The sequence below is a fragment of the Zonotrichia leucophrys genome, chromosome 6, assembly GCF_028769735.1.
Source record: "Zonotrichia leucophrys gambelii isolate GWCS_2022_RI chromosome 6, RI_Zleu_2.0, whole genome shotgun sequence".
Lineage (NCBI taxonomy): Eukaryota > Metazoa > Chordata > Aves > Passeriformes > Passerellidae > Zonotrichia > Zonotrichia leucophrys.
The window spans coordinates 18,211,328-18,236,052 of record NC_088176.1 but is presented as its reverse complement, the minus strand read 5'-3'; the positions used below and the strand labels follow the sequence as shown (position 1 = coordinate 18,236,052).

General features: G+C 42.7%; 1 protein-coding gene across 1 annotated transcript in view; it reads right to left on the bottom strand.

The window, feature by feature from the left end:
* Positions 1–24,725, bottom strand: part of ANTXRL (ANTXR like) — a 51,269-nt gene that overhangs the window by 678 nt on the left and 25,866 nt on the right. The window contains exons 12-17 of the mRNA XM_064716090.1: positions 24,569–24,647; positions 21,551–21,646; positions 20,878–20,916; positions 17,721–17,819; positions 16,531–16,698; positions 15,323–15,403 (exon numbers count right to left, since the gene is read on the bottom strand). Of these exons, the coding sequence (XP_064572160.1) occupies positions 15,323–15,403; positions 16,531–16,698; positions 17,721–17,819; positions 20,878–20,916; positions 21,551–21,646; positions 24,569–24,647 (562 nt within the window). The remainder of the gene's footprint in view (positions 1–15,322; positions 15,404–16,530; positions 16,699–17,720; positions 17,820–20,877; positions 20,917–21,550; positions 21,647–24,568; positions 24,648–24,725) is intronic.

The following is a 24,725-nucleotide window of genomic DNA, read 5'->3' as shown; positions in this document are numbered from 1 at the left end:
GTCATGCCTGCCTTGGTGGGATTCCTGACTGCAAAGTTGGGCTTGAAAAAAACTCATACAGGATTATACCAGAGCAACAACATTAGCAAAGACAATCCACAGCTCTCATTTTCAAAGTGATCCTAGCCTGGCTGATGTCTGTGCTTTGAACATTACACTGGGATAGTACACATGTCTTCTGTGCTACAGCATAGATGTGGCTCCCATCAGAAACACCAACAAGGTGTGGGACTTGCACAGAGGGCTCTCCAATGAGTGTGTTTTCAGGATGGATGTGGGATGCAGACAGGCAGGATCTGATGGGAGCACTGTGTGTGGAAACTTTAAAACAGGAGTAGCTTGGATTTGAAAAAAAAGCAAGCACTGGAGATGTCCTAGTCAACTAGCAGCTAAATGCAAATATATCAGGGTTTTCTTTAGCCAAAATAAAGCTTTGCATAGGTTCCCACTAACCAAGTTTCAGACAGGAAGAGAGAGAGAAAGAGAGTCAGACCCCAAAGACCACCTAGCCTCTCCTGTGGGAAGCAACCAGAGGCTCCTAGGTAATGCAAAAGCTACATGGCAACCTCAGTGAGGCACCTCAGATAGGCTGCATGCTGGAATCAACAACCTAAATTCAGCTTAAGGTTATAAAAATATCCCCTGAGCAAATTCGGGGAAGGATGCCAAATATAGAAAACTTATCTCAAAGCAGCTGTAGGTCATGATCCTCCCCAGCTACCAATAGCTGTGGCAGCAGGAATACAAAAACCCACATCAGTCACTGATTCTCTTGGCTCAGTGCTGCCCAGCATGAGAAAACTCTGAAGGTGTTTAGAGAATGAGCTGAGTTTCTGTGGCAAACTCACAAATCACAATTTCCTCAGGAAATGAGGCAAAAACCATCACAGCAGAACCTCAACTGTTTTGTTGAGTGACTTCCAATGTCTGCACCTTTGTTCATGAAAACTATTTCTTTAGAGAGAGGGGAATCACTTATCTATGGCTTCTATGAAGAAAGGAAAACAGTGTTTCAAAAGAAGTTTGTGTAAGCTCCAGAGCTCAGAAAATGATTTTACAAATGTACTAAAACCCAAAGGGTACCACGCTACCACTTACTTGGACTGAATGGCTCTGGGCTTCCAGAGCTCAGCTGCAGACACGAGTTGTTTGAATGGACATGTTGCTGCCTGCACATGAGACACATTCAGTAATTCTCTGTCCCAGCTTTCACCATCACAATTCACCACTACACTTAAACAATAGTGTCAATGAGTAGGATAAAATTCTCTCCCTAAAAATCCAGGCTTGCTACGCCAGACTTTGGTTATGAACCAGGTTCATGGCAATATTATACTGGGGCCAGAGCATTTGCATGGAGGCAAAAGGCAAAAGCCAAGGTCTTGGTTACTTCTGCAAAGATAAACCATTGGATCAAAAAAGCCAAGTCAATGCTTTGCTCTACTCCACCACAGAACTCAAATCCTCACCAGCATTGCACCAGGCAGCCATCCATTCCAGGTATTTGTTTTCTGTTGCGCTCCACTGTATTCAGAGCTCACTTGGAAATTCAGCAGTATTTACTGACATGTTACAGATCTATTTAACAGCTGTACATTAAATTCATCTTAGAAAACTCAGCCTTGATATTTATAAAGTTACAAATTTAGAGCAGCTTAATTATCAGTCAGGATGAAAGAGAAAAAAACTGAAAAAGAAAAAAGGTCAGAGGTGCTCAGATGAGATGCACCATATGGGCAGGGAAAAATTTAGGACAGAACAATCTCCCTCATAGTAAATGCAAAGCTGCAAACCCAACACTAGTGCTTTTGCCTACAAGCCTTTCCTGCCCCTCTGTTGTGTCTCTCTCACAAACATCAATTCCAAATATATTCATAGTCTATAATCAAAGGGGATCCCATAAATCTGTTTGCATTACTTTCACTTCAGTTAAAGTGATAGGCGACGTCAAACTGCTGCCAGTTTCTGCCACACTCACTGATTTGTCAGACAGATGGGTAATTTAAAGGCCATGCGCTGCATTGTGTCATGAAAAATACGGTTGGGTTGGGAGAGTCTGACAGACAGAGGCCTGGATGATCGATGTATGTATTGTGACACTTCCTCACAAAAGATTATCAGTGTTAGCCTGCAATCTCATATATCAAAGACTTCTGCTGAATACTGGAGCAAATCCTCCTGAGCACTTCAAGCAGCCATTGATAAAATGGGGCCAAACTCTAAGCCAGTGTCAGGATTAACAGCTGAAAAGGGAAAGGGAAGAACAAATGACAATAAATCATAAGTGATAGTTTGGACTTATCACGTGTATTTTGTCAAAGGATTTCTAGGTTGAAGAATTAAGCCCTCCACACATCACAGTCTCCTTATAACAGAGTGCCTCTGTTTTTCTACCTAACATGCACATCCCTCTGGGGTTAGTTTATAAAAAAAAATCCACTATATTTCTCAAATAAACACGCTAACCACAGGATTTTTAATATTCTCTGCTTGAAAGAATTAAGTAATTTCCTTTCCAAAGGCATATAAAGGCTTTTAAACCCTGGGAACACAGACAGAAATTAAGTACCCTGCACACTTATCTCTGCTCTTCCTGCACAGAGGATTAACAGGGATTAAGAAGCCACCACCACGGTACTAGAGGTAATGGTATATATTTTTCCAGAAGCACGGAACACACCAAGCGTTTCTGGGAAGGTGTCAGAGCTGCAAGGTGCAGCAGTACCAGGCTGATGCCAGGCACCCCAGCTGTGGAAGCTGTGTTATTGTGCTCTGGAGGCAGATGATGTGTGTGGGGCCAGCCCTGCTGGCTGGGCCCCGCGCCGCGCTCGGCCATTCAGGCACCAACCGAAGGTCAGCAGCGTGCCATATGGAGCTACGCCCTTGCTGCAGCTCACATCTGCACCCTCTTCCTCATGCACTATTATCTTGCCTCCCCATATGTCCATCCACTTGTTAGGCTCTTGTTATGCTGCTTGCCAAATTGGCTTTTCAAAAAGTACAAATACTGAAGCAGTGGGATCTGCCCCCGTCCCGACTCCAGCTTTTATCCCAGTGTAACAATCACATGTGCAATTCAGGCACTTTGTACTTCCAGGCAAAGTCTCCTCGACCACCTAGGATGTGTTATTGTGTGTGGTTTAAGGGGAGCAGGAAGGGAGGAGCCTCCTGAAAGCCACCGCCTCATGTTGCTGGGCTATCTTCATCACAGTGCTCACTACATCATTCCCCAGCACTCATTTCCCCAAAATCCTTAGCTACTACTCAGCAAGTTTTCAATTGACAGAAATGACTGCTAAAGAATCCAGGCAATTCAAAGAGTGCCATGGGGAAGTCTCTTCACCCATGATACTAGGAATACTTCAGCAAAAAGAATTTTAAAAATCCAGGCCATCTGCCAGTAGCTGTCCCTTTTCCCTATTCATTTTAATACATGCATTGGTGTTTAACAAAAATCAAATCTAGTTTCATCTCTGTGCATGTCAGTATTCATGTACACAAAACTATGCCTGTTTCTTATTTTTAGCTACATTAGTTGACCTAATGAAAGGCATCCTTCCTGTTATAAATTTTGCTTGATTTTCCATTCCCTCTTGGTTTGGCTTACAGAGTCCAAGTGCTGCAATTTGGATTTGAAGAGGTGTTTATCTGACTGAAAGAGTTATCTTCACTTTACTAAATTTTCTTGTCTTTGATCTTTTAAGAATATAATACTTGCATTTTAGAATGGAATAAAATAAGCTATTTAAAGTTTGAGCATGGCCATTCAAAACACTAGACTAACAAATTAAAAATGAAGTTGCTCCCAGTAAGAAAGTATTAAATTATTAATTATTATGTTATAATTTAATACTTTCTTTCTTTCTTACTTATAATTTTTATAGTTTAATTTTATTATATTTTAAAGTATTTTAATAATAATTAAATTTATGTAATTTAATAATTATTAATGAATATTTATTAGAGGTATTATTTAGGCTGCTGAAATCCAAAATTAATATAATTTTCTTGGTCTCTCTCTCCAGTTTTGTTATCTATGTTTGTCTATGGGATGAAGCTGCCAGATTTCTATGGAACTGGTTCATCAGCATGTAGCTTCACTTCCTAAATATCTCTCAATAGTTCATTACAAAAATGTAGCTCTAAATCTCAAAAGAATAGATTCAGATTTTATGCTACTTACAAAACCACAAGAGGGAGCATAAACAAAAAGTCACAATTACTTTAGCTAAGTGAAAGCTTTGATTCACAAACCCAGAAAACAACGAGACAGACACCATTAAAGACCAGAGACTTTTGGAAAAACTGAATTTTGGGAAAATTAGGGACTACCCTGTCTTCTAATAAAGAACCAGAGTGTTCTAGCAGAAACACCTACACAGAATATCCTAAACCAGCCAAGCAGGGGAAACTCATTTATCGGCGGTAGATTATGGATACAACACCTGTACAGTGAAAGAGATGAAGCAAGGTGGTACAGAGTTCCCAATATTTGAGTTCCCTGGGCAAATGCAGGATTAGCAGCTGGCTCCTCAGGATCTGTGAGCATCAGCCTTTGCCAAAAGCCTCCTCACACTGCACTGCTTCACGCTGACTGTGCACTCAACATGTCATGGCTCATTAAAACCTTCATGGATTTCCTGGGAATTGCACTGATTACCCTGCAGCAGACAGGCTAGAAATTAGTGAGCTGCTGAAACAGTTTGTCACGTAAAACCCAGGGCAGCCTGGTTTTCAGGCACATACAAGTTACTGTTACTAACTCCTGCTTTTACATTTGGGACTCAGATATCGTTTTTGTGTTGAAAAATAAAGTATTGGAAGTGCCAGAAATTCCCATATCACCAGTTAGGTGACTGACCACATTTTCAGGTTAATAAATATGTAATTTACAATTATTTTCTAATTATATTATTTAATGATTAAATTACAATCATCAAAATTAATTATATGGTGGTTATTTCATTAATCATTAACAATTATTTTATGAAATTGTCTTTAATTTTTAAATGAAGCCACTTAAGGTTATCAGGGTTCAAATCAAAACATTAAATATCATCAAGTTAAAATATTTGTTTGCACAATAACCTGACTCTCATACATATATTCCAGTTTAATAAGTCCTCTCTTGTACATAAAAATTTTCTGGGAAGTTATTTGGCAGCTCAGGACTGACACCTGTAATGACAGTAATCCAAAACTATGAAGAGATAAGAGAAAATGGGGTTGACTGAAGAGAAGAGGCTTTTGTAGGTAAGGTCCAGTAAAGTGGCAGTGTCCAGCAATGAGAATGTAATTATTTCCTTTTGTGCTGCATTTAAAAAGGAAAATAAGTTCACCCATTCTTTTCCCAGTGTATTATCTGGCCTCTTCCTAAGGAAGCTCCTGTCACTTTTGCTCCCTCCCTTCTACGATCGAGTTATTGCAGGGGAGGGAAATCACTGCACTGTGGGCTGTGAATCACTCACTGTAACAGTCAGGACCCTGTAATGCCCTCAGGCACATCAGATAAACTCAAACAGAGAATTACAAAATGAAAATGCAAATGCGCAAGGATGATCCTAGCAGCAGCAGCAGCAAGCTCTGTTTACAGCACAGCATGAGCAAGGTGATGCTACCAAAAGGTGTGACCTACTGGGCTCACCCACAGTGCTGCTCATTGCAAAAGGAATTAGCCTGAGCTTTAGGATGTGGGAGGTAACCCAGCTTTAAACAGGATACATATCCTGACCCAGGAAGGGGCAGTGATATTTAAAAGCAGCGAGGCACACGTGAATCCTTCACAAAGTCCACAAAACCCCTCTTATAAGTAAATAGCTGCTTTTTCTCCTTTTGGCAACCAAACTAAACCACCCACAAACTGGCTCGTAGGAGCAGCACAGGAGACACAGCACAGAAGTTAATCCCTGCCTCACAAACTGACTCCCAAACAATGGCAGCCTGCACATGGGCCAGGAGCTGGGCACATGGGGACAGTGACACACAGCTAAGCTATTCCTTGGGCTGCTGACACATTCAGGACAAAATCCATTGTCTTGGCCCAGGCATGGCTGACATTGCTGCTCAAAAAGTTCAGGCAAGATGCCTGAGCCCCTCTCATAGAGGCAAAGTGGGACTAGCATGGTTTGTAAATAAGCTGGGAGAAAAAAAAATCCTTCCAAGTTTAGTATGCCCTCAGACACCCTGGCTGTGGGGGCCAAATAGCTGAGAAAATAGGATTTATGGCGTGGGGAAGGGATGAGAGAGCACAGGAGGTCTTCTTTTGACTCTAAATGTGTGATAATCCCATCCAGGGATCCCCCAGGGACTAAGGGAGGTAGGTTGCCAGGACAAACTCACAAACAGACCCATGGCATGTTACAACACACCGCAACAGGCATGCATTGCACATAACAGCAGCAATAAAAGTCATCTTTTGATTCACTTGCTGGCCTAAGGAAAACAGCAACCAAAAGTCTTAATTTTTCAGGTAAAACAAGTATGTCAAAATAAGGTTAATTTAGGCTTGAAACATGTGTTGTACATGTGTTGTTCATTTCAAATAATCCTTGAGTTTCAGACAGAAAAGGTGTTTCAAAACAAAAATTGAAAATATTGAAACTTTTTCAAGGGTATATTTTCAACTTCCGCTAATTCTACTAACATGAAAAAACATTTACAGATTATCTAAAGGAACAGTTTAAAATCAAAATAAAGACAGTAATAAGGAAAACTGTGTTCAATTCCACCAGGCAATTAAAACAGGAGCTGTTTTGCAGTAAGATTAATAGCTGCACTATGCCAGGCTACTGTAGCTTCTTTTACCAGAATACTGAGATTGAATACAATCAAGTACTGACAGTTTCCCCAGACACACATTTGCACTGTTCCCCAGTTCACAGTCCCAGCTGTGCACACCACTGGTTGAAATAAGGGGTGGGTCTGCTGGGAGCAGTCTGTTCAGTTAGGTTGGAAACCAGTGCAGGAATACACTGAAGACAAGGGGGGCTACTTCCAATTTACCACTGGAGAAAGTGGATAATAATGAGGAATCTGAGGGAGGAATAGCTCAGCCAGGGAAATCAGACTTGTAAGCTAGGAGCAGTACCCTTAACCAAAATAAACTTTGCTGAACACAAGCCCACCATCCAGCTCTCTCATGCCTGACACCACTTTTTCAGCTTAGGCACACAAGCAAAGAGGCATGAAGAGCCCACCCCAGTACAGAAGACAGGGCTATTCAAATAATATGCATCACACTCCATTCAGCAGGAAACTGCATGCTGCTTCCAGCCCTGCCTCTGCAAGGAAATGCAGCAATGGGCTACAGACATCTCCTGAAGGAATGGCCAGAGTCACAAGATATCGTGCAGGAATGCACAAAACATCACATGTCTTGGACCTTGCTGAGGCTGTGGCTGAGCTAATGCACAGTGCAGATCCGTAACAAAGCCTGTTGATTCTAAGCCCTAAAAAAGCAGAAGTGACAAAGGGAACAGAAGAGTAACACTGGACATAACCAAGGTCTATCAGGTACACCTTACATTCAGTGTGAATCTCAGAGTATGACCAGACCAAATCCCATCCAAATCTCAGAAAAGTATCTTAACCTAAGCCTGCACTCACATGTGTTTTACTGCCTTCCCCTCTCCTGACAGCTTTTATGGATGAGGGTCCCAGAGTAGAGGAAGCAAGGAGAGCCACTGTCAGGTCATGTCATCTACTCAAGGTTATGCAGGGGGAAATAATGGAATTTACAAGTTGAGGACTTGTGACTCACATCCCCTGTTTTAACCACAGCACCACACATTTCCAGACTTGAATGCTGACCAGACTAAAATGTGGTTCAAGAAAAAAACACAACAGTGGTTGCTTTGCAAAAGATTTTCCTCTTTCCTTTGGTTGTTTTCAGGGAAGAGGACTTTGCATTTGTCCATCCCCTAGAATGGGGAGGGCTTTGGAGCACAGCAACAAAGGCAACAAACATTTGCTGGGTGCAACAGCCTCAGCCTTGAGGTATTGGTGGCTTGCTGGGAGTAGCAAATAGGCCACAAAGGACCATAACTGATCTTGCTCAAACTGCAATTAAGTGTCATCATGCTTTCCTGAGTGAATTATTTGACTGTCTCTCAATAGCAAGCTGAGGTTATTGTGTACACAATGTTATTCACCTAACTAAGGTATAGAATAATGATGGAAACTCAGAGATTCCTGGTGGAAATGGTTATTATTTTGTCTTGCCTCAGTCAAAAATATAAGATCTTGGCCCACAACTCAGACAAGCTGCCTCTTTGTGTAAAGTCCGGAAACAGGCACAACTATCACCAGCGCTTCTCTGGGTAACTGGCCCTTAAATGGCTCTACTGCTACCTAGAGCAAGCAGATGGTAAATCCACAGTTCTCAGCTTTCCCTGTGCTTATCTCACATGGATTATCTTCCTCTGGGATGGGACTCATACAGTTCATTTTCAGTGCTGGCACCTTGACACAGCACAGAAAACCTCTTCTGCAGCAAAAGCTCCTGTGTTAAACTTAATGGCAGTTTGTCTTGGGACACAACTACCTCACTCTAAGAACGAACACACTAGAAAAGCAACTCAAGTACCCAAGTCCTGACATGGAACTCTGTGTCCCATTTCAGGTATGTCAGACACCTAACACTATGCAAACAGATCCCTGCCATGTTTTCCCTGTGCACCTTGCAGTTACTCTTTTCCATGAGCACTCCATTGCCAGCTCTCTCCTAGGAACTCCATTGTACACCCTGCTCTCACCTCAGCAGAGTCAGTGGCCTGTCCCCCAGCAGTAGAAAGAACCCCAAATACACCTCCTCTCATTTTCAAAGCTCAACTCAGAGTGCCTGGCACCAGCATTGCAAGAAGGGACACTGCTCATGTTAAGCCTAACTTTAAAGTTTCTGTATATCCCACTCCTTAATAAGCCAATGAAGACTGATCTGTCTTCTTAGACAATTAAATTCCTAAAGGATGACGAAAGTAGAAATTTATTCACATGGCAAAAAAAACCCCCAAAAACCAAAACAACCAACCTGAACGATTTTTAAATGCTGTAGAAACCTCAGTGTTGCCACAGAAAGCACAAGGCATTTGCTGTCCTGTTGTTCCTATCTAAATTCTTATTTATATTCCAGACTAAAACTGGTACATAAAGCTGGAATGTTCAAAGCAAGATTAGGTTCATCTCAAGACCTAACACACACAGATCTAAGCTCTTCTTGCTGTCTAGTGACTTTTTGTTACTTGTATAGTGGGAAATTGTGATTTGGGTTTTTTTCTGGTACCACAACATGAATCACAATAATTTCTACAAGAACAGAGACATCTGGAAGTACAGCTCCTCTGAGCAAAGTAATAAGGCAATACATTTTGAATTTTAGTTATCATTCTGTACAATAACTTTAGTGGGAATAATAGTAGGAATACATCCTCTTACACAATATCTTTTATTTCTGCACCTCAAACACCATCAGAAGGTCACAGCATTACACATTCTGCATAATTACTAGAAGTATGCAATATAAGCAGAGAGCTAAGGAAGGCTGGGGAGGTTACTTTCTGCAGTGTTACCCAACTCAAAGACAATGAGGGATGCCCAGCTCCCAGCAAATCAACTGAAACAGTCAGATGATGCTCAGCATTGACCCAAGGGTGCTGCTGAGAAACAAATAAACACATTGGCTGCAGCATCCCTGTCCATGTGCAAACTGTGGATCTGTACACGCTGCCCCAGTAAGGGCGTGTGCATTTGTGCACTTTTTCTCTCAAAAGAGATGTGCCACCAGTACTGCTAAAGCCCAAGGCAGCCTCCAGGCTTCAAGTCAGGCCCCTGGACACACTGTAGGATTGTGGAGCATCAGTGAAGTGATGCGTGGAAAACTGTGATAACACAAGAGCCTGCTCCCGCCATGCAGACATGTCAGAGCTAAAGTGAATGAGGGATTAACTCACCAGGCCTTATTCCAAAGACTAGTTTCCTGTAAAAAAGCCCTGAGAATCAGGCTTGATGAAGCTATTCCCTTATCATAAATATCAGAAAAATAGAAAAGTGGCACATATGTTTTAAGACTGGAAGAAGAGTCCCCTTTCTACCTAACAGAGTCTGTCTACTAAGTGCTCATATTACCAGTAGGAACATAATCTTAGCTCCTAGAATTTACTCTTCACCTCACTCATTCACTGTACAATTGCAGTAGAACAGAAGTGCAGTAATTTATGCAAGCTACAGCCAGTGCCTTAACCATGAGGCCAATCCTTCCTCACCCAGTTGTGTGCCAAGTAACACCAGCCCTGGACTTGCACTCATCCTTCACAAGAGCCCCTTGCTCCTGAGCATGCCTCTGGCTGCCAAAGACATGGACAGACTGCTGGTCTGACCTGGGTGCAGACAGGCAGCATCCATCCCCAAAGTCTGTGAATTCCTCCTCCACAACAGAAATAACACAGTCCTGGCACAAGCGAGGGCTAATGCAGTATGTGGGCTTCTTGTAGGACAGGAAATTCATTAGTCACTGATTACATGTTTCCAGCTGCAGCTCTCAACATGTCCTGGGAACTGTGCATTAGGACATTGGTCCCACACCACAGAAAGGGAGATTTTTCCCTCATGCCATGTCTGCTAAAGCAGGAATACATCTTAGAGATGCCTATGTCCTTTAAAAAAAGAAGAAAAAGTAGCAAAATGGGAGCTAAACGTGTCACATTTTCATTGAAAGTGACAAAGTGAGATCACCCACTGTGGCAGGCAATGCCCTCATCTCTTTAACTTTTTCAGCAGCTTATGAAGGTAAAAAGCAAAGGGAGAAAAGCCCCAGGACCAGGCAGCAGCCACTGATAACTACAGTCTGCAGGAGCTCAGGGCTGCTTTTCCAGCCCCCCCTGCAGCTCTGCCAGTTGTTGCATGGGTGATTACAACACATCTCCAAGCAAGAGGCAGGGAAGCCTATTAAAAGCCATTACTGGGTCTGGCAGAGAAGCAATTAGAATAAGCTGCAAATAGCAGCAGCACGTGGGCAGCCAGCGTGGCGTGACAGGCGGGTGCTGCCATCTCCGTGGGCTGCAGTCAAGCTGCTGACCGCCTGTAAGTAGCAGCCAGAGAGCAATTATGAGTCATTAATAATCCATAAGCTTGGTGTCCCTAATGTCTGGCAGAACACTAAACCTCAGAGCTGTAAGGAAGGTAAATACTGTGTTCTCATGATTATTTCTGTTGTTAGGAAAACTAAGGCACATAGTATCATGGTCAGCATTACAAGTAATCACACAAAATCTGAGGGTAATCAGACCTTCTGAGCTTCAACAAACCTATCAGACTAGGAGTGATCACTCTGAAAGGAATGCAAAGAATAAGGAACCCATACACTCCTCATTTCAGAGGCTGTAGTTTAAAATTGCAGCTTCTCTGCCTTGTTCCAAGTCATACCGTAACTCAAGGGTGGGAACTTGAACGGATCCAGAAGTTCTGGCTTCTAAAATGATCAGCAGCTCATAGTTTGTGACATTTTTGGCTGCACAGCAGGCTGCTTCTAGTCCTGTTCCCCAGGAAAGGGCTTTACATGTACAAACCACAGGGTACTACCACTAAGGCAATGCTTTTTACTAAGTAAAGTCCCAGGGGTATGCAAGGGGATGGTGACAGCAAAATCCACTCTACACTCCTTGTTGCAGCTGCAAAATTTTCAGTGAAAATAATGAGATCACGTTTTAAGTCTTTAAAGTAAAGGATCAATTCTGCCTGAAGGGAAAAATGTTGGGTTTTTAGTCAAGGACTTTGGTAAACCGAGCATCTAAGAATTTCCTGCATCAATCAGTAGGTGCTGAGAGGCAAACTGGAATGGAATTGCTGAAAGCAGCAACTAACAGACCATTGGAAAGCACCTCCCTTCCTCTCTGCCTACACTAGGGCTTGCAGTGTTTACCTGCTGCCATTGGTAACAGCCCCCTTCTGAACTGTGAGGCCAAGGCAAAGCTTGAAACTCACATTTCACAGAGGCTACTGACAACCTGCCCTGCCAAGTACTGGGGTTTGTTCGTATGAAATATTTCAAGATAGCCAGACTAATATTTCCCAAACTCCAACCTTCACAGCAGCTGCTGCAAGCTCAGAACCAAGCTCAGGAGAACACACATCAACACAGTGATGGGAAAGTCTTCAAGAAAATCTGAACACCTTGAGCAAAACAGAGCACAATCAGGCCATGTGGACACCAACATACCACTGTGGCTGGATGAGCAGTGTCCCCACCTCAGAGCTGTCAGTCCCTTTCCTGGGCCAGAAGAGTGACTGCTCTAAAACACAGATTTCTGAGCAAGGACAGGAAGAAAGCCTAGCTCTGAGGGATCCACCGCTGCAGCAGTAGCACAAATGCCTATAAATAAAAGCTTCACCTTTGTACACTCCAGCAAGGCAGAAGGCCCAGAAACCCACCACAGAGCCACAAGTCATTTTTTTATCACTTCTCTCCTCTGCTGATGCTGTCTGAGAGCTCAGCAAAACTCCATGCCACAAATAACAGCCTAGCTGCTAATGATGGGGTAGAGCTAAGTGTGTTTATCCCCTGTTGTCCCATCCTGGTGCAACAGAAATTCCTGCTAGAGGTGACCTGAGAAAGTCAAGCCAGATGGATCCTGTGACCCTTTACTGAGGAACTTGCCAAACCAAAACATTTCAGTGATGGTGCTATGACATGAATGATACACTCTTGAATGGAGACCAAGAGGAGGAGTTGTCTGCAGAGCCAAGCAAAACACTGTGGGCACACAGGAGAAGGAGCACCAGAGTTTGTGCCTGCATGGTTTTCTCTAAATAGGCAGTTCCAAAAAGCTCCTGTGATTTTCACAAGGATAATACAGTCCTATTAATAAAATCTTGCCTAATACTAACAAATCATCCATCCTGAGATCCATTTCTTGCTAAGTTCATGGAAGACATGAGCCAGGGCAAGGGAACTCTCAGAGCTTCAGCCAGCTCTGCAGCAAGGCCACAGCCCAGAGCATGATGCTACCAGCAGCTCAGGTCCTGCAGTGTGAGAGGAACAGGCTAACGTGGGGACCAACCACTGCTCCCAAAGACAGGAGTGCAGGGAATCAGTCTGTCTCATCAAGGGCAAGGGCATGCAGACATCAACTGAGAGAGAAAACGAGGAAGGAACCACAGAAGGAAACGGAAGGCAATGTCTCCTGCAGGAGACCAAGCAGGGCACAGGTAAGGAAAAGAGCAGGATGGGGAATGGCAACAGGACCATGATGAAGGAAGAAAAATAGATGGATGGACAGCTATGAAATTACCTTAAAATTTAAAAAAAAGGTGCACTTAGACCCCACCAGGAACTCTTTCCCCTGTTCCCTCCCCTCAGTCCCTCAAAACCACACAAACCAAAGCAACCTCTCACTCCAAGAGTGAGTGGTTGATCACTCTTGAGATCACCCTACACTCCCTGGCCTGTGGATGAACACCATCTCCCCAGCCCCACGCTAAATGCCAGCACAGCTGGCCAAGAAGTGACCTCGTCCTGCCTGGGCTGGGGCAGAGCTGTACCCTTGCTCCTGGGGCTGCCAGAGCTCTGTGCTGCTGCTCCCTCCCAGCCCTGACCTGATCTCCCAGTTCTTCCCCCACCATGATGAGTGTGCACCTGTGTGTGTGTGCTCACATTTACTGACCTGCACATACAGGTGGATTTGTACACAACCCCCAGCAAAAACCCAGCTTACAAGGAGGCAGTTATCCACTGAGAGACTGCTACTAGAGATGTTACTCAAAGAACAAATAATAAACTTGTTCCTTTCTGTGCTAGTTCTCTCCATGAAATACAGGCCTGTGATATTTTTTTTTAACAGCAGAAGGCTGTCTAGTTATATTCTTGTTTCACTTTCAATATTCTTCAGCCTTAGTTAATTTCACAGGCCAGAGAACAGAGATGACTCTATGATTCCACTGGATCTGGCTCAATAGGATTCTTTCCACCCTATTTCCCAGATGTACATTTGATTTTTCTTATGTTATCCCTGATACAATAATCCTTCAGCTTGATGTTTTACATTGCCTCTTTTCAGCCCCTTGTTCTCCCCACAGCAGAGCTGGAAGGCAAGGAACTGAGGATCCCTGTTCTGAGCCAGCTCCCTGCATGTTTCTTCACCATGCTGGCTAACAGAGGCTCTGTTGTGCTCTGCACTGATAGAAATGTCCCAGCCAAGGGAGTGAAAGGCAGAGGACAGATTCATACTATACAATGTTAGTGCTATCAAAATACAGCTGGACCTAAAGAGCCTATTCAGAAGCTCTAGATCGTGCTTAAAAAGTAAATAAGGTGTCTCAAGCACAGCTGCCTTGAAAATGCAGCTTAGTGAAACATTTAAGACCATTTTACAAAGTCGTATAAGAAGCTGGGTTTGTTCTCTTGGTTTCCTTATGTGCCAAAAGAAAAATGGATGAGATTAAACTTTAAATACTGATGCAGCATGGTTGAGTAATGACTAGACCAATGGCATAATATTTTGCCAAAAGCATAAGACATGCAACTTACTGCCCTAGCTGATGCAAATTAGAGCTACTTTTAAAGTCTGTCATTAGGTGTGAAAACTACCCAGGCAACAAGCCTGGGCATCTGCACCAGTCCTATCCCCAAAAAAGCACTTTATGGACCCTATTGCTGTAACTCTATAATCCCCTCACCTGAGAGCCAGGGTGATGAAATGCATGGACTCTGCCCACAGGGAAAGAGAGATGCTGTTGTGTCTGCTTCGTTCTCACGTTACAAAGAACCATTGCAGAAAGCAAAACCTTGATGGTGAAACAGCTCAAAGCAGCAGCACTCAATTCTTAGGGAGTTGTTCCCTCAGAATAACAAAATAGAGACAACCATAACAGTGCCAGGCTCACATAAACTGTGAGAGCTCTGAACCAAGCTATTGCCAGTGACCCAAGGACAGTACACAGACATCTTTGTGGCTCTGAAAAGCACAAACTCCCTGCTGCCTCCCAGTACTCCTGACCTACTTTTGGCCAATGGACTTCACCAAGGCAGGACATACTCCTTGTCTATGCGTAGGAGATGACTGAAAAATATGCCTGCACACAATTCAATCAACTTGTTCTCCATTAACCTTACTATGATTTGTTTTTTCATCATCTGTACAGTTCATGATTTTGCAATAATCATTGAACTCCATTACTAAATCCAAGAAACATTAAAAATGTTTAGTTTTTAGCTTTAGGGCATTGTGAAAAGAATCAAGCTTATGAAAATAAAAGAGATGGGCTGATTGTGAGAGAAGAGCATTGCTGCTACTACCAGAGGAGTGATGCCAGTGCATTTGAGATGCCTTACCTTATCCCCTGGCTGTGGTCTCATAAGAGAGACTTGGTCATAGCCTCGTCGAACCAAAGCCCACAGTGCATCAAGTTTACCCTGCAATAAAAAAAGAGACAAGATATGACCAAGAAATGTGGCAAAAATAGCATGAGATTAAACAACAGGTGGGTTGCTACAGCTTTTCTGCATTAAGCTGTCTGCACACACACTGATCCTGTACCCTGGCCTCTGTACGCTTTATCTGGACAACCAGAAGAACCTCAGTGGAGAAATACCAAATATGCAGGCAGGATGAGAGGAGATTATTGTGAACAACTCCCTTAAGAGGCACAATTAGACAGGTGTTACTTTAAAGCACTAACCTTTAAATGTTACAAAAGGCAGAACAAAAGTACGATACAGATGGGAAGAGAACTGAGGCATAGATGAACAGCCAGAAGAATACCTTCCTAGGCAGGCTTTAACATTCACAGATGCTTTCCAGAAACATTCAAGCACTGTTTAACTGATCTGTGAGTAAGCAGGGAAAGGGGGAACTCATCTCACAAAGCACTGTTTTGGGACATGGTCATAGATTCCTGGGATGAGGAGAGTATGGCAGCCTTGACTGTGCTAGCCCTCCAGCTTCCTTCTCTGCAAGCAGAGGTTACAGCTCTTCCCTGCCTTTAGGGTTGTGTGAGGATACATACATTAAAAGACATTGAAACACCAGATATTATAATGACATGGGAGAACTGAGGGTGAAAATATGGGGAGACTGAGTGACTTGCCCAAAAACCAAACACTACTGTCTTGTGGTTGAACTAAGGGGAAAGAGATCTGCATCCCAGCCCAAGCCCTTAGCCACAATGCAGTCAAAGCAAGGACAGTGCCCTCTGTATGATCCTTTTCTATGCTGCCTTCAGATGGCAGAAAACAGCATCTGCCCTCCCTAAGGTTCAAGGGATCTGCTGTTGCACCCCAGGCAAGAGAACCTGAAAAGACAGTGTGAGCTGAGGAAAGGAAGATCTCTGCTCGTGCCCTCTACTCTTCTCAAAAAAATTATGGCAACACAGTGCCAAGTGAAATACACATTCCAAAACCAGGCAAAGGTGAGAATTAGTGGCCACTTTTCTAAATAGTCTCACTCAGCTCTGCTGAAAGAAAGGCTGTGCTAAGGAAGTGGGATACAGTATCTTGCAAGACACAAAAGACTTGCTAAAATGGAGGCTCAGACACATTACCTTGATTGGAGTGTACCATTTTCGCTGGGAAGGTGGTTTTCTCACATGGGGCTTCTTTGGCTTGGGTTCCCACGGTTCATACTCCTGTTCTGGCAACTTAATAATAGCATTTTTGGGTTTCTCCAATTTTGCTCCTTCCTCTGTCGACCCCTTGTCTCCCCATCGCACCTGATGTCAGGAGAGCACACTGTAAGGAGACACTTCAGCAGTCCCCACCAGCAGGTGGTTCCCACAGGTATTAATATAGTTCCTATCAGATGACCAAGTGCTACCAGAATTAAGTCAAATTTATGAAAGCACCAAACTCCTACCATAATCAGAAATACACATTTAAGAATAAAACAGTCTCATTCAAAAACTGCTGGAACTACCAGCCTTTGCACACTCCAGCAATCTAAGGTGTTGTGGGAATTCACAGCATCTGGGGCAGATGAGAATCATTGAGGTTGGTAGGAGCTCTAAGATGATTGAATTAACCCAGCACCTATTATACCATACCTCAAGTGCCATATCCACACATCTTTTCAACACTTCAGGGATGGTGATTCCATCACTTCCCCAGACAGCCTGCTCCAACTCCTAATCACCCTTTCAGTGAAGAAATTCTTCCCAGTATCTAATATCTTAATATGTGATTTTGTTGTCTGACCTAGCTCAAGCAGAGAAGTGACTCTGCATTCAAGAACAGTATATGATCCATGGTGTCACAGTTAGCATACATTCTCAGCATCAAGGATAAAATTCTTCCAAGGAAAATAGTGAAGGATATTAAGATGCAATACTTCATCTGCAGTCCTGCAGGAAGTTGCTGAGAAGCCATAGAAACCAGGCACTGCACAGACAGCATCCTCAAAAACAAAACCAGTGAGTTTGCCAGAATTTTCTCTGACAAGAGAACTGGCCGCAACTGCACCAAAGGGCTTGACTCACAAGATTAAAACTTCTTTTGGTGCTCATCTCATTTCTTAGCCTGCAAATTTTCTCTGGCTCTTAATGCTAGATTCATTTAATTATTCATGCAAATGACAGCAGCTTGATGCCTGTTACTTGGACAGCAGGTGTGAATTAGGTACACAAGCCCTGATTAAATCTCGGACTCCAGTCCTCTTCAAGAATCACATGAAAACACAGTGGAACAGTTTTCAATTAAATGTGCTGGGGTTTATAACACTAAAGAATAAGCCAAATACCTCCATCCTCTTAATCCCACCAACACCTCGGCCTCCATAATAAGATGCATCCACGGTTGGCCACTTCTTCTTTGGCAATCCATCTTCATCATCTGAGTCCTGTGGGAAACACAGGGAGATATTAATGCTGCTCTCACATAAAAAGCATAAACTGTGGAAAACAGCTGAACATCCTATGGTCCAATCCTTGGATATCTGGCTTTGTATTTTATGCTTATTTGCTGACAAAAACCAAGGAAGTCTTTTGTCTCTGCAGCTGCAATTTTAATTAGGGAAGCCAGAGAGGATTGCCTATTCCTCTGTCCAGGCTGCTTTTATTTAATCAAATATGCACTGAGCTCCAAAATCTCTACTGATCTGTAAGGAAAGGCAAAGTATAGATGAATTATACATAAACTGGCTTGCCACTGTGCTATGCAGAAAATGCAGTGATGAGTTGGCCCAGAGAAATAAATTCTTAATTGCACTTTTAGAACTTAATGTCACCTAACAGAGGAAAAAAGTGACCACTGTTGAGCTTTTTAACATATGCATCAGATCCTTTTCTCATGGCAGCTGTAACCAGTAATTCTACACTATTTGATGCTTTGTGGAGTCTGGCTCAAGTTGTACAATTTGAAAAAGGATTCAGACAGGAGCATTTCACAGTTGTTAGGGCAATCAGAACCAGAGCAATCATAAAGACAAAGATTCCTTTTCTGGAGCATGTGAGAGTCTGAATCAGGAATTAACTTCAGGTTCACTTTTCTGTTCTTGCCTAACTAAAAGCTGGCAAATGGTTCTGGTTCAACAAGCCTGGGAACACACCTCCAGCTCTATCATCTTGACGATTTCTCAGACTCCATATCATTACACTAAGTTAAGACACCTGAAAATCCCAGCCTGACACTCTCCAAGTACACACATAGCTGAGGAGAGGGCACAACAAACCTCCTACAATATTTCCTTCAATCCTCAAATAACTGGACCTCATGCTTATATGCAGACATGCATGCTGGTCTTGGACTAGCCATGCACAGTGCTCACTGCTAGTGTTCCTCAGTACAAGCATGCTTCTAGAAACATTATTTGAACTTATTTTTTTATATAAAAAAAAAATTAACTAAAAAGCCAAATACTATAGAGAGATGTAAATTACTGTTACATCACTAGATGGCATTTTCACAAAATTGCCCTACATGTTTCTATTGGAATGGGAAAGGAATTAAGAGCCCAAAAGACAATAACAGCTTTTTGAAACCATGCTTTAATTTTTGTTTGTTTGTATTTACCTCTGAGATTATGCCTTGGAGAAAGGTTTTTCATTGGCCTCTCAGCTACAGTTCAATAGGTCAGTTTCTCCAACAATTTCTTTAGTATGGCCAGACAAGACTAGAGCTGACATTTGCATTAACAAGTAAGGGGAGTTTGAGTTTGGGGTTTTTATTGTTGTGGTTTGGCTTTTTGGTGTTTGTTTTACCTTTTTTTTTTTTTGTTCCTGTTATTTTGTTTTATCCTAAATTGGGAAAATAAATATACAATGAAATTATTGTGGTTTGGTGTTGGGTTTGGTGTTGTTTCAGTAAGCTTTTTTTTGGAGAGTACAACAAATACACAAATTTTATCCCACTTCATGCCAATCTAAACCAGTACCCAGTGAACTGCATCAGTGTTTTAATATTTGATTTCACTGTGAACATTGCACTCTTCCATGCAATGTAACACAGATTTCAAGTGTTCATGTCTAACAGCTCTTACTGCTGGCAAGCCTGACTCTAGCAGGACAGAGCCAACAGTAACAGCTGATACTTTTCCAGTTGATAAAGAATTTATACCAAATATCCCCTCCACTGAACACACAGCAAAGCAACATTAATAGCTACCACATGGAAATGGAATGCTTGTCCTTTAGAACAAGTTTTACACACCTATATTCAGTTTAATAGTAGCAATACCACATTGTATCAGCTGAAGGGCAGGCCACCATACCTAGGGAGCCTAATAAGTACTAAATGTAATGGAATTCATCACACAGTTACAGTTATTACAATGCACATTACAACTCATGCTGGATAAAGACAAGGCCAAGAAAAGGGATGGATAACATCTGTTTCTGTGTTGTTCCTGGAGGTTTACATCAGTTCATTCTCTTTGATTGCATTTAAAATTGCAAAGCATCTGGAACTTCCGCAGGGCTGTAATGCTCTCTGAAACCTCCTTCAAATGCAGCATGGCTGCAACTGCAGGCTTTGTGATAGCACTAATCACACTAACCCCAGCATGAACTCTGGTGTGCATTCTGAAGTCAAATTGTCACAGTGCTGCTGCTCAGGACAAGTAGCAGGATCACATACACTCTAGTTGTGGCCTCTAGAAACCTCAAAACAGCAGCTGTGGTTGCCTCCCTACATACATGCCAAGTTACAGCAATTTAACAGTAAACTATAAGCTTCTCTCGTGGGTTAGGCAAGTATTTTTCCATTATTTCATTGTCTATGCCTAGGAAAGAAATGAAGGCAGGCATAGGTTTTCTCTGGAGGTGCATTTATTTGCTACTATTATTTTCATGAAACTAGTATGGTGAGACTGAACTGAGGTCAGGGTCAGTGAGTGACTGTCCCTAAAAGAGCTAAACACAATCCTGCCTCACACAGCTCAAAACCTTAATGGAGAAAGGCTAAATGTCCTTCCAAAGGTCACTCTGCAGAAGAGCCACAGGCAGGGCAGGCTTTGTCTCCCCTCCTGTAGCAAAGCCACAAGAATGTGGCCTTTGCTGTCCTTTTTTCCAGCTGCCAGATTGTCCCTTACTACCAATCTGGGCTAAACTCCTGCTGAGAACAATGGCAGCTTTACTGGAGGAGGGACAGCTGTCAGCACAGCTTGAGAAGCAGAGATTTGCTTACACACCTGTTTGATGCACAGCAGAAGGAATAAAATACCGTAGGAACTGCTGGCCTGTGGATTTTTGAGCTATGCAACTGTTTTCACCCTGGATGGAAGCAGCTTTGCTGTATGTACATAAAGAGGCCAGGAGGCAGAAATAACTGTCCTGACCCAGAGCACTTCCTCTCACAGCCTTTAAGGTGTCATTAGGACACCTACAGGGCTGCCATTCCTGGGCAGCATGGCACACTACAGTGCTGCAGGCAGTGCCACAGCTCAGAAATAGCACACTTACAGGCTCTGGAGGTGGTGGTGGAGGTGGCTCCTTGATCACCTGCAATAAACAAACAATGGAGAAATCTGAGACAATGGCAGGGTTCATCCTTCTCAATAACTATGTCCTCCCTGCTTTCTTGCCCATGTCACAAATAAGTCACTCTGCTTCATTCCCCATTCAATCCTCTCATTAGCCCCATGGAAAATGAGTCCAGATGAAATGAAAAATACCATATAATTACCAAGTTAGTGCAAAGATATTATCTCAGAATCCGCAGCTCCTCTGAATAAATTAAAGAAACCCCAACAAACAAAATGCAAAGAAAACCAACCCTAACTCTTGTCTTTAAAGAGGACCATAACAGCTTGTGCACACATTAGTAAATCAATTCCATTACACTTTTATGCAGCAGGTTTCAAAGCTGGTCTGAAGGAGGTCTCGATCCCTACAGAAACTTAAGTCACATCCATGAGCTTATTTAAAATTCTCATTCAATGTAAAAGTCACATAGGCCTTGAAACAATCAAAAACTCAGACAAGAGTAACTTCAACATGCACTTTAGGCAAATTGTTGAACCAGGGCTTTACAAATGTGACAGTTTTTTAAAGCAAGGTTAACCACCCGCTCCAACACTTTAACTGGCAAAGACTATAGGAAACTAAGTCAAGAGAATAAAAAGACTTTACTTACCACTGTGCAGCAAAGGGGCCAAAACCACCACAGAAGAGCCAGAGCCAGCAGCAGAAAGAGAATCAGAAGAGCAATGAAAAGGATGGTCCCAGTCAGCTGCAAACAAGATGATTATTGCTGAGTTACCTTTATATGCCTCAAAGAAGTTACACATTTAGAGTCAGCTTTCCATCACTATGAGGTCTCAGATGCCCTATCCTCAGACTGTACTGGGTTCTGGAATGATACTAACTTTAGCTCTGATGTTTAAGCCTTTTTTTTTTTTTTAATATACACTGGGAAATGAAACTTCTTCAATGGTAGATTTCCAACAATTGAGAAGAGGTTCAATTCAGCAACAGAGATATCAGGGAACAGGAAAAACTTATCAGGAAACTAGAGGAAAGCCTGGGGCCTGTCAATCAGGCTGAGGAAGGAGGAGAAAGGAGGAATTGGCTAGAGAGGAAGCTGTAAGAGGTTTTCAAAGGATAGGTGGAAGGATAAAGGGAAAGAAGCCAAATTCCAAAAGTGATTTCTATGTGATAAAGTCAACGAGATTCACCCTATTATACTGAAACTTGCTGAATTTCCATGACACCAGAAACTGATGCTTAGCCCCTTCTTACAACAGGGATTTCCTTCACTATTCTAAGTGCATTTGTTTTGCCCTCACACAATGAAAAAGCTGAGAGTGGAAAGCACCAACTGGTAAGAACTTTGCAAAGTCTGGGTGAGATCCTGAACGCCCAACTTAGATGGTACCTAGTTCTCTCTCAGGCCAATTCCTAGAGCTGCCAGGATGCACATATTAAATAAGGGACTAACACAAACACAGCTCCTACTCCATTCTTTTAAACAGGTAACCCAGTATCCCATATCTGAGTCACAGCATTGCCATCCCCACTCTGCTCTTTGGCTTTTGGTTAACGATGCAACAAACCCACCTGTGTTAGGATATGCTGTCTGGCTCACCTTCTTTTGGCCAGGGAGCAGCTGGATTGCCCAAAATGTGCCAAATGTCCTGCTCAAACAAGTCCTGTTGGAGGACACAGTACCCAGCTGCAGTTCAGTGCTAAGCCCCCTTTCTGTCCCTCCCATGGCCCCATGTACAACTAATGCATCTGGAAAGCAGATACTTACAGTGAAATGAATTCTCAGTAAAGTCAGATTGCTGAGTAAAAATCAAGCATAACTTTAAGAAATATTGCTGCACTCCTTAAAAACAAATCCAGGTACAGTAGCAATGCAGTACCACTGCTACTATTACTCCAAACACACATTACCTCCTTGTTTTGTAGCCTTTGTTTCCAGGCATTGCTTTTCCCATGCTAACTGCACATATAAATTGCTGAGACATTTGCCAGCAATAGCTCAGGAGCTGCTGGCAGCAAGAAGCTAAAGAGTCTTCTTTTAATGATTTTAATGACACAAAGCTCCATAGTGAAGCTGGACTTTGAAAAGAAAATAGCAGACTTCACGCAGCTGAACAGAAATAAGCAAGGGGATCACACAGAGGCTTTTGGATTATAGTGAAGATACTTACTGTACAGAAAAGACAGAAGGACCAGCTGGGGAGGAGAGCTGAGCAGGCCAGCTGACTGCCACCCACAGAAAAGGAAACAGGAGGGGAAAGGAAATGGAAGGAGTCTCTACAACGAGAAGAATGAAACGCATGAAATTAAGACAAAGTTGGAAACTGAACTGCCAACCTAGCTGCTTATAGGACAGAACAGGAGTAAGACAGTATTTTTCTATCAGCTGCAAATCAGGCTTCCTGCCTCCTTCACATTCAATCTGCAAGAGGCTGGTCAAAAACGGTCAGATTGACATGACTGGAGATTGGATTCCTCTTACTATCCTAAGGCTACCAAAAGGAAAAGCTTCCTCCATCCATGCTCTGGCCTTTAGGAACCCCGGTTAGGGTTGACACTTCAGTCTTCATCAGAAATAGATTACATATGGGTAACTAAATGCATCAGTTAACACTTGTGCAGACTTGAAAGGTTTTACTGTACCTGAGGTAAAAGAGTGGAATTAAATGTGGAAAATATCAGTCCTCAGTATGGAAAATTTGGAAGAAAGTTTTAGCAAAATAGAAATAATCGCATAAAGAAACAAACACATCTCTGCTGTATTGTGTCCCTACAATCCAGGCTGTTCAGGATTCTGGTGTGATATTTCTCACCCTTATTGCTGCAAACATCAGAAAATTAGATTTATAATTTCCAGTTGCCTCCATGTGCATTCCTGCCCTCATGTTCTCCAGCTGTCAAAATGGCCAACAATGATTACAAACCAATATGACAGCATTTGGCACAGGCTATAAAAGTCCTTTTGACACTAATAACGATACAAACTGCTATCAGGTACTTCAGCCAGCTTGATTTAGACCACAAGCACAAGGTCACATATTTAATTACTGTACTTGCTCACACCAGTTACCAGCACTGCCTATTTTTACCCCAAGGCAAGAAAGACAACTCCTCATCTATTAGTCAGTTTCCTAATTTTGTTTATTTGATTCTAAAATCAGATTTTGATAAAGGATCACTTCTAGCTGTTTGTCCCTGACACTCTACCTGGTCTTTTTGACCACATGATGCAGAACAGGCATCACCGTCCTTTCTCTCTGTGGCCTTTCCAGATAGAAGTCCTAACAGTTGTGCCTTTTACCCTAAATCCCCTCAGGGACCCCAAGGCTCAACAGTGTTGCTCCCTGATGCTCCTGTGATAATTTTCTCAGGTCTCCTTCTGTTAAGATCCTAGTTTTGAGGATCTCTCTCCTGGGGTAGGAATGGGCAGGGTGCCTCTTACTCTAATTTTTTACTCAGAAAATCTATTAGGATCTATCCACCACCAATAACAATTTGACCTTAAGTAGCCCTGGTTATTTTCCCAAGAGCTGCTGGGATCAGTCAGCAGCAGTGACACAGAAGCTGCAGAGAGGTCAGGCTCACTCAAGGAGGCTTTGCCTGGAGAACAACCATTTCTTTGCAGGGTCTCATGGTTCCTCTGTCAAGCCCCATTGGAGTTACTCACACAATGTGTGCTGGTGATGCTGACAGAGCTGGAGATGAATGTTAGCCCATTGTTCATGCTGACTTGTAGGAAAACCACCCTAGAGCACAAAACAGATATGTTTATTTTTAGTGTCATCTTTAGACCCATTGTTACCTTTATTCTGTCTCTGTTTTAA